This window comes from Panthera onca, chromosome E1, assembly GCF_046562875.1.
Source record: "Panthera onca isolate mPanOnc1 chromosome E1, mPanOnc1 haplotype 2, whole genome shotgun sequence".
NCBI classification, from domain to species: domain Eukaryota; kingdom Metazoa; phylum Chordata; class Mammalia; order Carnivora; family Felidae; genus Panthera; species Panthera onca.
Genome location: NC_138352.1, coordinates 19,096,503 through 19,113,938, shown reverse-complemented (window position 1 = coordinate 19,113,938; position 17,436 = coordinate 19,096,503). Strand labels below are relative to the sequence as shown.

General features: G+C 55.9%; 3 protein-coding genes and 2 long non-coding RNA genes across 8 annotated transcripts; 3 read left to right on the top strand and 2 right to left on the bottom strand.

Annotated features, from left to right (window-relative positions):
- The first annotated feature begins 1 nt into the window (after position 1).
- TRAPPC1 (trafficking protein particle complex subunit 1) lies at positions 2 to 1,740 on the top strand. The gene is made up of 5 exons (XM_060647379.2): positions 2 to 112; positions 222 to 320; positions 476 to 546; positions 903 to 1,041; positions 1,342 to 1,740. The coding sequence occupies exons 2-5, from the start codon at positions 222 to 224 to the stop codon at positions 1,468 to 1,470; spliced, it is 438 nt and encodes a 145-aa protein (XP_060503362.1). The 5' UTR covers positions 2 to 112; the 3' UTR covers positions 1,471 to 1,740.
- A 349-nt stretch (positions 1,741 to 2,089) lies between these two features.
- LOC144614385 (uncharacterized) lies at positions 2,090 to 7,312 on the bottom strand. 2 transcript variants are annotated; one of them, XR_013552117.2, is made up of 2 exons: positions 5,848 to 7,312; positions 2,090 to 4,916 (listed from the first exon to the last, which is right to left on the bottom strand). It is a non-coding gene; the product is annotated as an uncharacterized LOC144614385 (long non-coding RNA). The 2 variants fall into 2 exon arrangements; XR_013552116.2 differs by lacking the exon at positions 5,848 to 7,312 and adding an exon at positions 5,387 to 5,841.
- KCNAB3 (potassium voltage-gated channel subfamily A regulatory beta subunit 3) lies at positions 3,339 to 10,045 on the top strand. Its single transcript, XM_078437820.2, has 14 exons — positions 3,339 to 3,583; positions 4,877 to 4,920; positions 4,994 to 5,031; positions 5,277 to 5,356; positions 6,693 to 6,737; positions 6,821 to 6,865; positions 7,065 to 7,108; positions 7,307 to 7,393; positions 7,668 to 7,753; positions 7,911 to 8,031; positions 8,116 to 8,207; positions 8,303 to 8,423; positions 8,576 to 8,664; positions 8,933 to 10,045. Exons 1-14 carry the CDS (start codon positions 3,342 to 3,344, stop codon positions 9,008 to 9,010), a joined length of 1,212 nt encoding a protein of 403 aa, XP_078293946.1. The 5' UTR covers positions 3,339 to 3,341; the 3' UTR covers positions 9,011 to 10,045.
- Positions 10,046 to 10,154: 109 nt separating this feature from the next.
- On the bottom strand, positions 10,155 to 14,133 carry LOC144614384 (uncharacterized). Of its 3 annotated transcripts, XR_013552114.1 has the most exons (4): positions 14,028 to 14,129; positions 13,444 to 13,623; positions 10,820 to 11,918; positions 10,155 to 10,426 (listed from the first exon to the last, which is right to left on the bottom strand). It is a non-coding gene; the product is annotated as an uncharacterized LOC144614384 (long non-coding RNA). The 3 variants fall into 3 exon arrangements; XR_013552115.1 differs by having other exon boundaries at positions 10,155 to 11,918; positions 14,032 to 14,133; XR_013552113.1 differs by having other exon boundaries at positions 10,155 to 11,918.
- Positions 14,134 to 14,254: 121 nt separating this feature from the next.
- On the top strand, positions 14,255 to 16,907 carry RNF227 (ring finger protein 227). The gene is made up of 2 exons (XM_060627468.3): positions 14,255 to 14,758; positions 14,892 to 16,907. Exons 1-2 carry the CDS (start codon positions 14,269 to 14,271, stop codon positions 14,945 to 14,947), a joined length of 546 nt encoding a protein of 181 aa, XP_060483451.1. The 5' UTR covers positions 14,255 to 14,268; the 3' UTR covers positions 14,948 to 16,907.
- Positions 16,908 to 17,436: the final 529 nt, after the last annotated feature.

Genomic DNA, 17,436 nt, shown 5'->3' with positions numbered 1-17,436 from the left:
GGGGGAAGTATGGGGCGGAGTTAGCGCCCCGCCACTGCTGTTGGGGAGCGGGTTGGGCGGGGCGCCGCAAAAAACCGGAAGTATCTAGTGACGGGCACGGGGAGCAGTTCCGGTGAGTCCGGGGGAGGGGTTCCCGCCAGCTGGGGGAGTCGGGGGCCGAAAGCTGGAGCACCGGGGCTGTGGGCGGTCTCGGAGCGAGGCTTACATTCCCTGCCCTGCAGATGACTGTTCACAACCTGTACCTGTTTGACCGGAATGGAGTGTGTCTGCACTACAGCGAGTGGCACCGCAAGAAGCAAGCGGGGATCCCCAAAGAGGAGGTGACGAGAGGGCCCCGCGCAATCCGGGTGACCTCGCATCTCCAAACGCACACAGTCCCGGCCCAGCCCTTCCTCTCCAAACCCCGGCTGGTTCCCACCCCTACGCCGTCTCCTTCAACAACCGAGAGCTAACTAACTCTGTCCCTCTCCCCTAGGAGTACAAGCTGATGTACGGCATGCTCTTCTCTATCCGCTCCTTTGTCAGCAAGATGTCCCCGCTAGACATGTACGCTGAGTCAAAAGGGATGTTGAGGGAAGGAGGGCCAGTCTTGGAAATTTGGGAGTGCGGGAGACTTTGTGGAGTGGAAGAGACATTGGACCCCAAGGGAGGGGAAGGAGACAGAGAGAGAGGGGCTGAGTCTGGAGCGAGAGTGCTGGGGCTGGCCAGAACGGGGGTGGGGAAGATCTGAAGGTAGAGAGGTTGCGTGCAGGGGCCGAATTGAGGGGTGAAAATGGGAGGTGTCTCTACCAAATGAGGCTCCTACAAATGAGGTGTTTAGGGAGTCCACCTAGACGGGATCTAAAGTATCTCTTTGGGAGAGATTATGCTCCCGTTCCTTAACGTCCTCATCATCTCTGCAGGAAGGACGGCTTCCTGGCCTTCCAAACTAGCCGTTACAAACTTCATTACTACGAGACACCCACTGGGATCAAGGTTGTCATGAATACTGACTTGGGCGTCGGACCCATCCGAGATGTACTGCATCACATCTACAGTGCGGTCAGTGCCAGCCCCTGGGACCCTTCCTTCCCCTAAAGCTCCTCAACAGCCAGGGCCACTTAGAGCCTCAAGACTCCTTCCGCTTCCCTGCCCTAATCTTACTGTATCATGGCTCTGTTGAAGTCAGGAGTTTCCTGGGGACCCTTTATGTCCTTAAACACCACTGCTTTCTCCTCAGGAAGGGCTTGACTCCCAGCCCTTAATCCTTTTGCAGTCACACACCCCTGAGGTTATATACTAGGTTTGGGGTTGAAAATAAGAAGTTACAAAGCCTGGCTCTAACACCCTTCCCCTCCATAGCTGTACGTGGAGCTGGTGGTGAAGAATCCCCTGTGCCCGCTGGGCCAGACTGTGCAAAGTGAGCTCTTCCGCTCCCGACTGGACTCCTACGTCCGCTCTCTGCCTTTCTTCTCTGCCCGGGCTGGCTGAAGGAAGCACTCTACCTCACCCGCCAGGAGAATCGCTGTCTGCCTGGGGCGCTGCCTAACCTGTTTGACGTGAGGGCTCCCACTGCATGCCCCTCTACCCCCTCAAGCTCCCCAGCAGCCCTCCCAGGACAACAGCCTAAAGCCCTCCCTGGTGCCCTCCCGGCCCAGGCAGGAAGCCCGCAGGAATCTTCACACCTCCAAACCAGGCCCTCTCCAGTTTTATCTCCTACCTGATGCTGCAAAAGTACAGAATAAACTTTTGGTAACCGTTTGCAGCCTAAGCGTGTCAGTTTGAGTGGTTGATTGGGGTCCTGCCCCACTCACGAAGGCATTAACCAGGATGGCCACATCCCCTGAGCCTGTAAAGGGGCTTTGTCATGGGTTATGTCCAGATAAACCCGTTGTGAGTTTAAAATGTCGTAAGTCGAAAATGCATGTAATACACCTACCAAACATCATAACATAGCCTAGCCTACCTCACATGTGCTCAGAACACTTACATTAGTCTATGGTTGGGCAAAATTATCTAACACAGAGCCTATTTTATAATAGTGTTGAGTAGGTCATGTGATTTATTTATGTTTTTATTTTATTTTTTTATTTATGTTTTTATTTTAGAGAGAGAGTGTGGGGGAGAGGGGGCAGAGGGAGAGAAAGAGAGACTCTTAAGCAGGCTCCACGCAGAGCGTGGAGCTTGGCACGGAGCTCAATCCCACGACCCTGGGACCATGACCCGAGGTGAAATCGAGAGTTGGACTGCCGCTCAACAGACTGAACCACCCAGGTGCCTCTCATGTGATTTTCTGAATACTATACTGAAAGTAAAAAACAGTACGATGTAAGTGTATCAGTGGTTTACCCTTGTGATCCAGTGGCTGACTGGGAGCTGAGGCTTCCTGCCACAGCCCTGCATCAGGAGAGAGGTATCATACAGTATATTACTAGCCCAGAAAGATCAAAATTCAGAGTATGATTTCTACCGAATGCCTATTGCTTTTGCACCATCACAAATTTAAAAAAATGTAAGTCAAACCAGAAGTGGGGACCATATGCGTTGACATTTTGGACTGGATAAACCCTTGTCAGGGGCAAAGGGGCTGTCCTGCGTTTTGTCCTGGCCGCCACTCACTAGATGCTGATAGCACATCCCCACCCCCCAACCCCAGGGGTGACAGTCAAAACTGTCGCCAGACCTTGCCACACGACCCCTAGGGGTAAAATCGCCCCCAACTGAGACCCACTGTGCCGAGGAAGGCCGACCTGCCGCGGGTCCCAGGGCTCCGATAATCAGCCTCCCTCCTCCGGGCTTCCACCCTCCTCCCGGCTTCGCTAAGCACACAGAATATTCAAGCTGCGGAGCCTCCGGAGGAGGGGTTTATGCAGATGAGCGGCGGGCTTGGCTGGGAGGCGGGCGGCTTTATGCAGATGAGGGGGCGGTGCCTGCATGTTGATCATCTGGGCCCGCTGCCGACGCTACTGGGAGCCTAGCGGTCCCGCTGCGGTTTGGGCTGGGGTGGCATCTCTCTTACACCGCCACCCCTCGTCCCTGGGTCCCCATCCTCCGAGGACCGCCCTCGACCTTTACCCTCACCCATTTCCCCCTCCTCCCCGCACCAGGGCCCCCGTATCTGAGTATCTGCACTCGTGCCGCCCCCCGCGTCTCTCCCCTCCCGCCGCAAACCCCGCGACCTCCAGCAGCCCGCCCCCGTGGGCCCGATCCCGCCCCGCGGCTCCCGCCGCAGCCTCCTCCGCCTTCCCGCTCTCCCAGGGCTCGCGCCACTACACCCCCCGCCGGCCGTCCGCGCGCGGGCTTCCCTGTTCCCTCCTCCTCCCGCCCCCTCGGAGCCCCCTCCCCCGCCCTGGCCAGCAGACATGCAGGTGTCTATCGCTTGTACCGAGCAGAACCTTCGCAGCCGGAGCAGTGAGGACCGTCTGTGTGGACCCCGGCCGGGCCCCGGGGGCGGTAACGGCGGGCCGGTCGGCGGGGGGCATGGGAATCCTCCAGGGGGAGGAGGGTCGGTCCCTAAGGCCCGGGCCGCACTGGTGCCCCGACCCCCAGCGCCCGCGGGGGCCCTCCGAGAGAGCACCGGCCGAGGCACTGGCATGAAATACAGGTATGGTGGTGGCCGAGCAGCCCACCCCATCTGCTCCCCTTTCCTGACCCCTGAGGTTTCCTGGGATGCCTCCAGGACCCGTCAATCTTCGCTAAGAAGATCCCAGTTCACTCCACCTCTTCTTCCCTTCACCGGGGCTCTCCCTTACTCGGTCCCTCTCTCTTTGTCTTCGTCGATCCCCTGAGTAGGAGAAAACCAACTTTACCAAGGCTGACCGGTCCTGTCAGAGCCAAGGGATGCCCCTGAACTTCCCTCCATACCCCCAGGAAGTCCAGGGATGCACGGATCTCCAGGCTGGGCCCCCTCTGGGATGGAGTGTCCTTGGGTCCGTGTCCTGGGAAGAGGGGGGAAGGAAACGGCTTCTCACTCTGGCCTGCTCAGGATGCCTGACCCAGATACTACCCCCCCTCCCTGCCCCAAGGGCTGGGTCTCCTGCCACCTTTCTTGGTGGGGAGGGGAGTGGGGCTCTTGGAAGCATGGGGCACATCTCTCAACCCCCTGCTGAGGGACAGGGGCTTGGTGGAGAAGGTGGACTGAATCATAAGGGACTTTCTCGGAGACCCACTGGGCTCTCAGAACTTGCATTAGGGCAGAAGGGAGGGGCTCCTGCCTGGGAGTGAGCAGAGGTCACTGATCTGACCTGACTTTGTCACTTGAGCAATCTGATCTCCTCCATGTGTTGGCTTTGAGTGAGGAGGCCTTGGGAGGAGGGGGCTCTCTGGTTCAGAGACAGACTCCACAAGCCAACAGCAGTGGATGGAGGAAGAGACAGAGCTGGCCTTTCCTGTCATAGTCAGGTGGTCCCAGCTGCGTTTTGGGGGCCCATCAGCCTAGCCTGTCCAAGGACCCTTGCCTGCCTGAGTGCCTGAACTTGACTTGGTTTACCCCCTTCCGCCTCAGTGTCTGCCCTGTGGTATAGCACCCTCTATCTAAGGGTCTGATTTCACCAACTGACCACAATCAGCCTGTCACATTCCTCCCAGCCTTGAACTCCACACATCCCAGAGATGCCTGGAACGCAGACAAGACCCCAGCAGAAGAAATACAAACCGGGCAGCACACCTCCCATGTGCTAGGAGGGACAGGGGCACTGGACATCGGCTCCAGAGTCCTTTATTTGTCCACTTGGGCTTTGGGCATAGCACTGCCCAATGCGGTAGGCCCACTGGATCTAGTTCCTTTGGACTGAGATACCCTGAGGGCTTCTGATTCTGGAAGGAGAGGAGCTGGGGGCTGAGAATATATGCCCTTAATGGAGGCTCCACCCCTTCCTGCCGCTTCTGTATCCTGCAGGAACCTGGGAAAGTCTGGTCTTCGAGTATCCTGTCTTGGCCTAGGTGAGTTCGAGAGAAGAGGAATGAAGGGAGGGGGCCTTCGTGGCTTGCCTCCCACCTGACTTCTCTCTTGCAGGCACCTGGGTCACATTCGGTTCTCAAATCTCGGATGAGGTATCAGTGATGGGACCTGGAAGCAGGGCCAGGGGCTGTGAGGGAGCCAGAAAAGAGGGATGTGGACGTGGAGAGCGGTTTGGACAACAAACAGGGAGAATGGCGGACCTGAGGCTGGGGACGGGGGGGGGGGGGGGGGGGGGAGAATGTGGAGGCCAGGGCTGAGCTGCCATGGGCGGGAGTGCAGTGAGGGGGGTCCCTGAGGGCCAGTGGTTGGTCTTCATCTCTTTGTCTCACCTCCCTAGACAGCAGAGGACGTGCTGACAGTAGCCTATGAGCATGGTGTAAACCTGTTTGACACGGCTGAAGTGTATGCAGCGGGAAAGTAAGGACTGGGGTGAAAAAGCCAAGTTACCCTTGAAAGGCTAAGAGAACCTCGGGGCTTCTTGTTTTCCCTCTGGGGGACCTTGGGAATTCTGTTAACACGAACTTCCGACCTTTCAGCCAAGGGGCCCCCAAAGCACTATGGGAACTGTAGTCCCAACAAGTTCATCTTCAGCTTAGGGGGCGAAGGGCGTCCTGTGCAATAAGACTGAAATAAAACCAACACCTATATCCTGGGCATCCGTTATGTGCAACGATGTGAGGATTACAAAGCTGAATTTTCAAACATGCCAGGCCACGCGTCACATACCCATGGCTTCACGCTGGGAGTAGCTAAACCCTAGATGAGCTCCCTCACCAACGCCCCCCCCCCCCCATCCCCCTGGCCTCTTCTCCATCTGGCAAACTCTTCAGCTTATCTTCAAGACTTGGCCCAAACGTCAGCTCCTCCGAGAAGCCATTGTCCAGCTCCCCAAACTGGTCACCACTCACCTCAGGTCCCAAAGCCCTTTATACTGCCCTCTGATGCACAATCTGTCAATTACTGGTTTATGTAGCCGTATTTGCTGCCCAACTGGGAGGCTCCTCCTTCCGTGAAATTTGTCTTCCTCTTCCTCATGTCACCTCCGTAGCTACGCAGAGCCTAGCACAGAGCAGTCACTGCTTGTGGGATGACAACACACCCTCCTGAGGCTCACGGTCGGAATGGTTAAACAAACCCAAGACACAGGGAGATACGCAAGGTTAAATAACAGGAAAACTAAAGTAATAGTCCGCCGAGACCATTTAAGACTTGTCACGTGTTAGTTAGCTCCTAATGAAGTGCCAAACAATTGGGTCAGTAAAAGTTACGGAAAGTGACAAGAAGGGCTGACCGACCGTAGACTGTGGCAATCAGAGAACACTTTCAACAGAATGAAGCGGAATCCAAGCTGAGCCTTGGACGCTGTGGGGGATTTTGCAGAGGATCGAAGAAGGGAGGGGGCAACGCAGATGATTGGAACCAGACCAGAAGATGCAGCGTCTCCACCCACCCCCCACTTTACTACTCTGTTCTTCTCTCATCATCTTATTCTATCCCTTTGGCGCCTGGAACAGAACTTGGTACACAGTTGGTGTACAACTGAGATTTGTGGTGTGAACGAAGGCTAAAGGACTATACCCCTCCTTCTGGGAGCCCCTCTTATTTTGTCCAGGATGGTCTGACAGCCTAATGGGCTCCTGGCTTATGGTCCACTTTACGAGAGAGGAAATCCATTGAAGGGAAAGGTCGGGAGGAGGGGAAGGAACTGACCCACGCTGGCGGGATCAGTGCTTCTGCATTGTCTTTCTTCTAGGGCTGAAAGAACCCTAGGCAACATCCTCAAGAGCAAAGGATGGAGGTGAGACCGTGTTTTGAGGGGTTGCTGGGGAAATGACCATCCAACATCCCTTCTCTTGCTTGTCTCTCTTTCGCTTTTTCCAGGAGATCAAGCTATGTCGTCACCACCAAGATTTTCTGGGGAGGACAGTAAGTGGCCGCCACACTCTATGTGGGGAGATCTACAGAGAATGCGTGCAGGTGCATGGGAGAGGTGTGGGTACAGCTGCCACCCCAGGTCTGCGTCCTGCCCGTGAGGACCCACGCCATCCCAGTTTCTCATGGCACCAGGCCAGCCGCGGTCCCCTATCTTTGTCACACCTCATCTTTGACTTATCTTTTTCTGCAGGGCAGAGACCGAGCGAGGCCTGAGCCGCAAACACATCATTGAGGGTGAGAGTTAGGGGCTGGGAATCTGCCGGGGCTGGGTACAGAAGCCAGAGGAGTTGGGAACGTCTTCTGAGACTCTGAGTTGGAGGCTTTGAGTAGGGGAGTGGGGAGCTAGGTGGCCATGGCAAGGGGGTACTGTCTAAATCCTTCGGGGAAACTGAGGCTGAAGCGCTTACCTTCCTCTCCCCACCCCTTCCCCAGGCCTGCAAGGATCCCTGGAGCGCCTCCAGTTGGGATACGTGGACATCGTCTTTGCCAACCGCTCAGACCCCAATAGTCCCATGGAGGGTAAAACCAGCACCCCAGCCCTGACGGTCCCCCAAAGCAGCACTGCCTCAAACTCTCAGCAGGAAGCCAGCCCCTGCTCAGGAGGCCTCCCAATCTGCACAGTGGAGGCTCAGACCCCAGGTCTTAGATGGGGAGGGAGGTGAAGTGCAGTTACCAACCTCTCTGATTACACAGAGATGCCTGGGGTCTCGGTGGGGTAGGCAGAGGGCTACAGATATGGAGTCCTGGATGCCAGGGGTCTGACAGCGAGGTGCCCTCTCTCCCGTGTGCCTAGAGATCGTGCGGGCCATGACCTATGTCATTGACCAGGGCCTTGCCCTGTACTGGGGGACATCCCGATGGGGAGCTGCAGAAATCATGGTGAGCATGCCGCCCCGCTTACCCCCTCCCCCCCCGTCCCACGACTGGTTCCCACCTTTCACGCGGCTGCTCCAAACCCCACTCCACCGGGGGAGGGGGAGTGGAAAGCCAGGGAAAAGAGTGCTCTGATCTCCATCTCTTCCCCACCCCAACCCAGGAGGCCTACTCCGTGGCCAGACAGTTCAATCTGATCCCTCCAGTGTGTGAGCAAGCGGAGCACCGTCTGTTTCAGAGAGAGAAGGTGCAGGTGCAACTGCCAGAGCTCTACCACAAGATCGGTTCGCAGCCCCCCATCCCTGCCTGTCCCTTGGCCTAACCGTCACCTAGATCCCTTTCCCCACATCCAGTCCTCTTCCTCCTAGGTGTTGGCTCAGTCACCTTGTCCCCTTTGGCCTGTGGCCTCATCACGAGCAAGTATGATGGGCGAGTCCCAGATACCTGCAGGGCCATCAAGGTGAGATCTGGGGGCTCGGGACGGCAGGACTGGGCTATCTGGGCCGCTCTGGGTGGTGGGGGAGTGGCCTTTTGCCCATTGTCCCTGGCCCCCAGGGCTACCAGTGGCTCAAGGACAAAGCGCAGAGTGAGGACGGCAAGAAGCAACAAGCCAAAGTCATGGACCTTCTTCCCATCGCCCACCAGCTGGGCTGCACTGTGGCACAGCTTGCTATCGGTGAGACACTGCCAGCCCTGGACCCCGCCGGGCCACCCCCAAAACCCAGACTGGTCTGTCCCTAAGGAGGACCCTCTTCCCCAGAGACACTTCTGAGGTGTGTACGCCCGCTGTTCTCCATCAGTTCTCTTTCTTATCTCCTCTGGCCGCAGCGTGGTGTCTCCGCAGCGAGGGTGTCAGCTCGGTCTTGCTGGGGGTGTCAAGTGCAGAGCAGCTGATAGAACACCTGGGAGCCGTACAGGTGAGCCGGGGACTCAGAGGCAGAGCCCATCTCTGTCTGTCCCCTTCCCCAACAGTCAGGGCCTCGCTGTCCAACCCGTTATGGGCCTGGGAGCTCAACCACTACAGAGGCCCCACTTTGCAGAGGAGAGGCCCCGGAGGGACACAGGGCGAGGCAGGGGCGCGGCTGAGACTCTCTTCTCGCCACCTGGCCCCGCTGTGCTGCTCCTCTGGCCCTCGAACCGAACCGTACGCCCTTCAGCGCCCTCTCCGCCACTGCCTCCCTACAGGTGCTGAGCCAGCTGACGCCGCAGACGGTGACGGAGATAGACGGGCTTCTGGGGAACAAACCGCATTCCAAGAAATAGTCCGTCGAGGGGCGCAGGCACCCACAGCGGGGACGCCGCCCCCGCCGACGAGCGCCTCCCCGCAGCCGCCCCCCTCCCGCCCCGATCCCTCCACGCCGCGGCCGGCCGGAACCGGGAGGCCCCGCCCACTAACGAGTCCCGGCTTCGAGTAGCGCTGCGCATGAACAAAGCCATATCCTTCCGCGGCGGGGCTCGCCAGGGCAAGTAGTGCGCCGCCGCCCGCTGCGTCCTTCTAGGCCTTCCTGCTGACCCCGGGCATGAGTTACCGAGCCATCCCCTCTCTGCCACTTGGTCTCGCTCCCTTCTCTCTTCTCCTAGTCGCCGCCGAGGCCCCGGGGGAGGGGGAGACACAAAAACAGGGCAGATCCCGGAGACATGCAAATTACCTCAAAAGTGGCCCTGCAGATGTCATCAAGGGGTAATAACCTAATAAGAAGTGGGTTGTGATGTCATCTGGGACAAAGGAAATGGGGCTGTGACCGTATCTGGTACAAAGGCAGCCAGGCTGGTCCTGGCGGGAAGGAAATGATCATCTTTGAGGACGCTGCCTCCCAGCAGAAGATGGGGGGGGGTGCTCAAAATTAGCACTAGTGTCAGTACTTTGCTCTTGCGAGAGGGGGTCTGGTGGGAAATACTGTGACATAGCACTGACGCAGATCAAAGGAAATTCGATGGCAGATGTATACATATAGCATGTGCTGGCAAAAGTGGTTGGGGGGGGGGGGCCTCTCCGAAAAGTTGGGCTGTGCTTTCCGGGGGGGAGGGGGACATAGTGACAGCCTTTAGGTCACGGCAAAGACGTGGGGCTGACATAAAAATGTCCGGGGGTAGACTTTTGAGCCTTGAGCAGGATTTCCTACCCAGCAGTGGAGGCCTGCAGTCCTCCTTCTGGCAATAATCTTAAAGCAATAATGATGGCCCCTCATCTGTAAGACTTCCCAGGGAACTTGTAAATAAAATCTCAGCTCGATCCCCACTCACGGTGTCTGAAATTGCAAGGGGTCTCAGTCTCAGATATCAGGCCTTCACCTAGCTCCCTGCCTTTAGAAACTCCAATATTAGCTTTCTCTCCACTGACCGAGACGTCATGTTGCTAGTCACTTCCAGTCACTGCCCTCACCGGGGACCCAGGCCCCGACACCCCAGGCCCCCGTTTCCTTCCTTCCTTGGGTCTCTGCATGCCTCAGAACCCAGCCTTCTGGCTTCACCGTTCTGTCGCCGCTCCCTCTGACACCCATGCCTTTGTGTTTCAAGCTAACATTAGCCACACCTCTTGTATATCTCATTTCCCTTTTCCTGATACACGCACGTGTGCCAAGGAACTACCTGGGCGGTTTTCTTGTGGCTGAACGGCAGGGGCTCCTCTGAGGTTGAAGCTGTGGGATTTGGTGAAGAAACGGTGCAGTGGAAACCGGTCTATGGTTGACATGATGCCGAGAAAGGGAGGGAAGGAGGCATCATAAAGGAAAAGAGAAAACCAGTGAAAGATCAGGCACGAGGGTGGCAGAAAAGCAAAGACTCAGATGGGATTATGTCCGACACTACCCCTTAATCTTCCCCTCCCCCCCAGGACTCTGATTTCCCTGGGACACAAAGTGGGCGGAAAGTTCCACAGATCACAAGACAGGGGAGGAGGATGAGCGTTGCCTGCCTTAAAATACAACCTCACCATCTCCTCTCTACCCATCCTCGCCCTTTCCCGATCCTGAAGCGAAGGGAGCAGAGTAAAACCCATTTCCAAAAAGAGAGGAGTCAGCAGCCTCCCCTTTGCTGGCTAGCAACCAACCGGATCCACTAATGAATACTTACATCCACGCCTAACATCTCCCACTCATTTTGGAAGGCTGGCGGAAACAAGGAGGTAAACCGTATGACTAAACCGTGATGATTATTTATTCTGTAACAAACATGCAAGGATTTCTAAATTCAAAATAGTATTCTCTTTAAATGGTTACCTCGGAGGATTATCCATTTACTTTAATAACGTCTCCCCCAACCCTTGGTCAAAACATTAAAAAAAAAAAAAAAAAAAAAAAAACCTGTTAGGAATTCCCTCCAGAGGCTGTCTGTAAAGCGGTCATAAGAAATCCTCCTTTGTAGTCACACCTCATTTACTATATTCATCACGTACCTTGTTCACTAATTTAACAAGTATTTATTTATCGAGTCCCACCGTGGTATGGCACAGGGATACAGCGGTAAACAAAATCAGACCCAGAACAGCCTGCATGGAGTTTACAGATGGGAGAGGCAAACCAGGCACCCCCCTCCAAAAACACAAATGTCTGTTGGCCAAAGTCCAGAGGCAAGCATGTGGTGTTACCTGAGGCTACAGTGGTATTTGACGAGGTGAGGGGGCTTACGGGGCACTGGAGGAGGAGTGCGGGTTACTCACATGAAAGTAAGAGGGTTAGGGGAATAGGAGCTTTCTGGCAGAAAGAAACATGCATGCCAAAGGTCAAAACTAGAGAGAATGGAAGCCAACTGAGAGACGTGGGTGGGTTCAGGGCATACAGGACCTTATAGGGCACTTTGGAATATTCTTTTCCTCCAAAGGGCAATAGGAAACCCTATCAGGTATCCACTGACACACACAATTCACCCCCAAAATTAGCTTGGCTGTTTTCTCTGCTGTTTTCACCTGGGCTCACTCACGTGGCTGGATCCGGCTGGCAGGTCCGCTGAGTGGGGAAATCAGATGGCTATTGGCTGGAACTCCTCGGTTCTCCACGCGGCCTCATCTGCTGGTAAATTCCCTTACATAACAGACTCAGGGCAGCGCGAGGGGATGAAGGCAGAGGCTCAAGGCCTCTGAAGGACCACGACATCACTTCTGCCATGTTCTGTCGGTCAAAGTGAGTCACAAGGTGAGCCCAGATCGAAGGGCTAGGGGAACAGACTCCCGTTCCTGCCGGGAGAAGCAGCAGAGTCACGTGACATAGGAACGTGAGGCCACTAAGTTATCACGACATTGACAGGTTTTGAGAAGGAATGGAAGTGGTGCGTGGTTAGGACCTGGTTGGGCTTGAGATCTGGGAAGGTCACTGTAAGCCATGTAGGGAGAAGCCTGGAGAAGGCCAGAATGGCTGTGGACAGACTGGCCAAGAGGCTCCTCCCAGGGTCTGGGCAAGAGACGAGGGCAGCCGGGACTGCTGCGGTGTTCTATCGGTGGGGAAAAAGTAGGTGGGTCAGGGAGACATTTAGGAGGCAAGACTAACAGGGCTATAGGGCTTGCTGAGAAGTTGCCCAAGGAAGGTGAAAGGAAGTGGGTGGGGTCAAGGAAGACACCTGGGTTTCTGGAGCTGGGCAAAGAAAGAGGTGGGAAACACTGGAAGAGGTGATTTGGACAAGGAAAGCACCACTTTGGGTTTTTGAAGACAAATGAGAAAGGAAAGGTCTGGGAGCTTAGAGTCTGAGGCTTTGGCTATCAAACACTTCGGAATCATTTATATAATCACATCTGCCCGAAATGGTTAACACGTAATCACCAACTGAAAATAAGAAAGGATGTGAGGAGGCCTCTGAGCCACAGTCCAAGGAGAAGTTCCGAAAAAAGTTTTGAATTATGACAGCATCGTTGGCGTAAGTAGATAGCTTCCCCCAAGTGACCACGAAGACACCACATCTCAGAAGTTCTCAAATATTTGCTTACAAGTAATAATATACCTCCTCGCAAAAAGAGTATCCTTTAGAGCTTTAACAGTCTACTTAAAAAACAAAACCAGCTTGGGGCGCCTGGGGGGGCTCAGTCGGTTGAGCGTCCCACTTGGGCTCAGGTCATGATCTCACTGCTCGTGGGTGGGAGCCCCGTGTTGGGCTCTGTGCGGACAGCTCGGAGCCCGGAGCCTGCTTCGGATTCTGTGTCTCCCTCTCTCTCTGCCCTTCCCCTGCTCATGCCCTGTCTCTCTCTCTCTCTCAAATATAAAATATTAAAAAAAATTAAAAAAAAAAAAAAAAGCAGCTCTACATTGCCTGTCAAAACTAGCAAATGTCATGGGCGTATAGCAGCACCCCCCCCCCCCCCGCCCCAACACCTGTATTGACCAAAAGAGATGGGTGTTGAAGATGTTGGGTATTGAGAAGCCAACACAACATAGGCTGGGGGCACGGGATAAAAACAGCTAACACATGGTGTTTCCTGTGGGCCAGGCCGGGTTCTAAGCACCTTACATATACAAACTCATCACTATTATTATCCACATCTTACAGACGAGGAGAGCAATCAGCCCAGAGACGTTAAGTAACTTGCTCAAAGTGTCACAACTCCTAAGTGCTGCAAGGTAGGATCTGAACTCAAGCCAGCTGGCCGTAGCGTCTGTGCTATTACCTTCCAAGCAACACTTGAACGGTAGGGCCAGGAGAGGAGGGCCAGGAGGCAGCTGGGGTGGGTGTGGTCCCAGGAGGGAATGTGGGCTGTGTTCGGTCTTGTTTACCTGTGGGGGGGGATGTCAGACCCCTGAGTCAGAACTCATGCTGGGCTGCTTTGCTGAAACCATCACGGTGTGTGGGTGTCCAGGCCTGGCTCCTCAGGAAGGAAAGGATTCCCAGCATTCCTAGGAGGAAGGCCATCCATGGTCCCGGCATCTAGGTGCCTCCTTAAGTTGAGATGTCAGCTGAGAGGTGAGCAGTTTGAAGAGAATGAGTTTGGGAGGCCAGCCTTACAAGAACACAGGCAGGACGTGCCTAATAAAGTGAGTTGAGGGCGCCATCCGTGCAGATTGCCCAGGAGCCCCCTAAAGACTGGGCAGAATGGGCAGTGTCATGGACTTAGGCAGAAGTCCGGGTGGGGTTGTGAACGAGCCTGAGCAACTGAACCAACAGGCCCAGCGGGCAGCAGAGACCTGGGCAGCGCCCTGGGCCAGCGGCTGAGGGCCAGCGCCGCAAGGGGCCTAGAGATCTGCACACAGAATTGAGGGGGCGCTGGCTTAGTGTTGGGGGACGAAGGAAGGGGCGGGGAGAGCGGGGTGGTGTGCCTCCCGCCGGCCCCGTCCCCCGCGCCACCCGGGGCGTCACCTACCTACCCCGCTCGGCCGTCACCTGCATTCCCGGCTTCGCGCCTCCACCGCCCCCACGCGTGCCGCAGCGGGGAGCGACCCAACCACCGGGGTGACGCCTCGAGGGGCGGGGTGTCGCTATTAAAACCGGCGAGAGGCCGCGGCGCCCGCCCCAGGAGTCGACCCAGGCCACTAGGAGGGCCTGTTCGTCCAGCCCACGGAGCCGGCCGAGCCTGCGAAGCCCTCGAGTCCTCGGCGGACACCATGCAGCTCCTGGCGAGGGTGCCGTCCCTTCCGGAGCGGGGCGAGCTGGACTGCAGCATCTGCTACCGGCCCTTCAACCTCGCGGGCCGCGCGCCCCGCCGCCTGCCCGGCACGGCGCGCGCCCGCTGCGGCCACACGCTCTGCACCGCGTGCCTGCGCGAGCTGGCGGCGCGCGGCGACGGCGGCGTGGTGCGCCTGCGCCGCGTCGTCACGTGCCCCTTCTGCCGCGCGCCCACGCCGCTGCCGCGCGGCGGGGCCGCGGAGGTCGCGGTGGACCCGGACTTGTGGTCGCGGCTGGAGGAAAAGGCACGGGCCGAGCGCAAGCCGGACGAGGCGGGCGGGCCGGTGCGGGGAGGCGGCGACGCCGACGACGAGGAGGAGAGCGAGGAGGGGACGGGACCCAGGAGCGCGGGCTGGCGCGCGCTCCGGCGGCTGTGGCATCGGGTGCTGGCGCCCGCGCGCCGCTGGCGGCGTCCGCTGCCTAGCAACGGTGAGGGGCCGCCTGAGTGTGTGTGTGGGGGGGGGGGGGGGGGGTTGGCTGCGGGGAGGGGGGTTGCGCCCGGGTTCGTAGGGCCTCGGCCGCGTCCCCCTGCCGCCACTGACCCTCCGTCTGTCCCCCCTAGTGCTGTACTGCCCGGAGATTAAGGACCTGGCCCGCATGACCCGCTGCACGCTGTAGCGGCGGAGCCTGGAAGCTGCGGCAGAAGAAAGGTGGGAGCTGCATTCTCGGGACACGCTCTAGAGCGGGGATGGGGGGATGCCAAGGCTACCCCGGCCCCCCTTCCCGGGGCTGAGCCCAGGGCAGGAGGGACCGCATCGAGGCGTGTGGACGCCGAGCTGGGAGGCTTGTAGCAAATCGCCCCTCTCTCTGCGGACTGCGCCCGCCTCGCTCCCAAGAAGGTGGAAACAAAATCTACATCCCCGGGGGAAGGAGACATTGTTTCCTTAGCTGTGACTTTGGCTTTTGTCCAGGGAAGCGTGGAGGCACAGTAGGTCCGATTTTAGCGATTCCGTGTCCAGTGGTTGAAAAAAAATTTTTTTTAATGTTGTTTATTTATTTTTGAGAGAGTGACACACAGACACAGCATGAGCAGGGGAGAGGCAGAGAAAGAGGGAGACACAGCATCCGAAGCAGGCTCCAGGCTCTGAGCTGTCATCACAGAGCCCGACTCCGGGCTCCAACCCAAGAACCGGCCTGAGCTGCAGCTGGAGGCGCTCAACCTGAAGTTGGTCACTTAACTGCCCGAGCCACCCAGGTGCCCCATGGGGTTGAAAAAAAAATTTTTTTAAGACATAATGGAAGAGGGGAGGCCGGTTTTTGTGTGCTGTTAATAATCCCGCTTCTCTGGCACCTTAGAAAGCTGAGAAAAATAAGACGTATTGGTTCCCTCCCCTCCCCTCCCCTCCCCCCCCCCCCCCCCCCCCCCCCCAGTGCTGGTATGCTTGTCTCCCCATTCCCAGTGGTGTGTTGGTAAAATTATTGAGATGCCTGTCTGCTTCATTTCACAATCTCCCTTCAACCAGTTAGGGCAGGTATCAGAAGGTCCAGAGGGCGTTTTTTATCTGAGGCACCTAATTAGGGCCTATCAAGGGTAGGAAAGCCATTTGGTGAAGACATCACATTTTAATCTTGTGATATTATCTGTCATTGTCACAGTCACAGGGAAAACACGGTCGCTACTGAAAAAATAAAAAAGATGCTCATCACAGAATTTTAAACTAGTGCCCCATAATTGGACAGCTTCTATCCTATGCCAGGATTCTATTTTAAAATCCTGTAAGTTACGTTAGGAGAGCATAATTATAGTTTAGAAACAGCAGCATCAGTGGCATTACAAAATCTCAGGATCCACACTTCAGACTCTTGAGTTGTGTTTGTTTGTTTTTTTTAATTTCTTTTTTAACATTTATTTATTTTTGAGACAGAGAGAGGCAGAGCATGAATGGGGGAGGGTCAGAGAGAGAGGGAGACACAGAATCTGAAACAGCTTCCAGGCTCTGAGCTGTCAGCACAGAGCCCGACGCGGGGCTTGAACTCACGGACCGCGAGATCATGACCTGAGCCGAAGTCAGACGTTCAACTGACTGAGCCACCCAGGTGCCCCAAGACTCTTGAGTTTTAACAAGAATCCTAGGTGATCTGCACGCATAGAAACATTTAAGAACGGCGGTCCACATCCTAGACTTGCGAGGCTATCACCATCTGCGGTGGAGTATTGAAAACAGTTGGGATAAGCGATCTGCATTTTATTGGAGGTCGTAAAGGGACCTTCTGTCGCGGAAGAAATCTTTCACGTGCGCACTTATTATGTTGCACTTTTCCTGAGTTAAAAATGTGAATTTATGAAATATCAAACCTCAGTTTTTATAACTGTATCTTAGCGTCTTCCTGTCCTTGTCTTAGCCTGAATGTTCCCTGTTTGGGGAGGCCTTTCTCAGCCACCTAATGTGGTCCCTTCCTTCACAGGTGCTCTGTTGCACAACTTATTTTGTTTTCAGATAGCGTGTGCCTTTCGTGGGTGTGAGCTCCAGGAGAGCAATGGCTGACTTGTGACTTGTATCCCCCAGGGTGAAAAGCAGTGTTTAATGTATAGTATGTGCTCAATAAATGCTTGTTGGGTAGATCTTTTATTTTTTAACACATTAGCCTCAAAACCTAAGTGTCTGGGTCTCAACCTCTGAGCGGCGCTGGTCATGAACAGTACGTGTCAAGGAAGTATCTAGCAGTTCAGATCTTTGGCAAGTATGATCCCCCCCCAACTCCTTTTAAAAAAAAGGTGCTCTGCCCCCCACTTGGAACTGAGCCTGCGGGGCTGGACTGACCTCTACTGACTCCTGCAGGAACTCAGCAACTTGAAGGTGGAAAGCGTGATGAAAAGGAAGGATGGGAGGCAGTTCAGAATCGTGCCCGGTCCCCTCCGCCCACTTCGCCCCTGCCCAGGAAGCCCTACCTGGTCTCTGATCTCAGCCTGAGGGCTGCGTGGTAGCCTGCTGCTCCCTCACCCTCCATCTCTACACTGAGTTCATCACACCAGGGTTGGGGTGGGAGAAAGAGCCTCGGAGTTTTAGTTGGTGATCCAAGGAAAAATAAGAAACAGGAAGTCAGGAGATTAAAAAAAAAAGAAAGGAAAAGAAAGATGGGTAACACGAAATGGCAGAAAGCAGTAC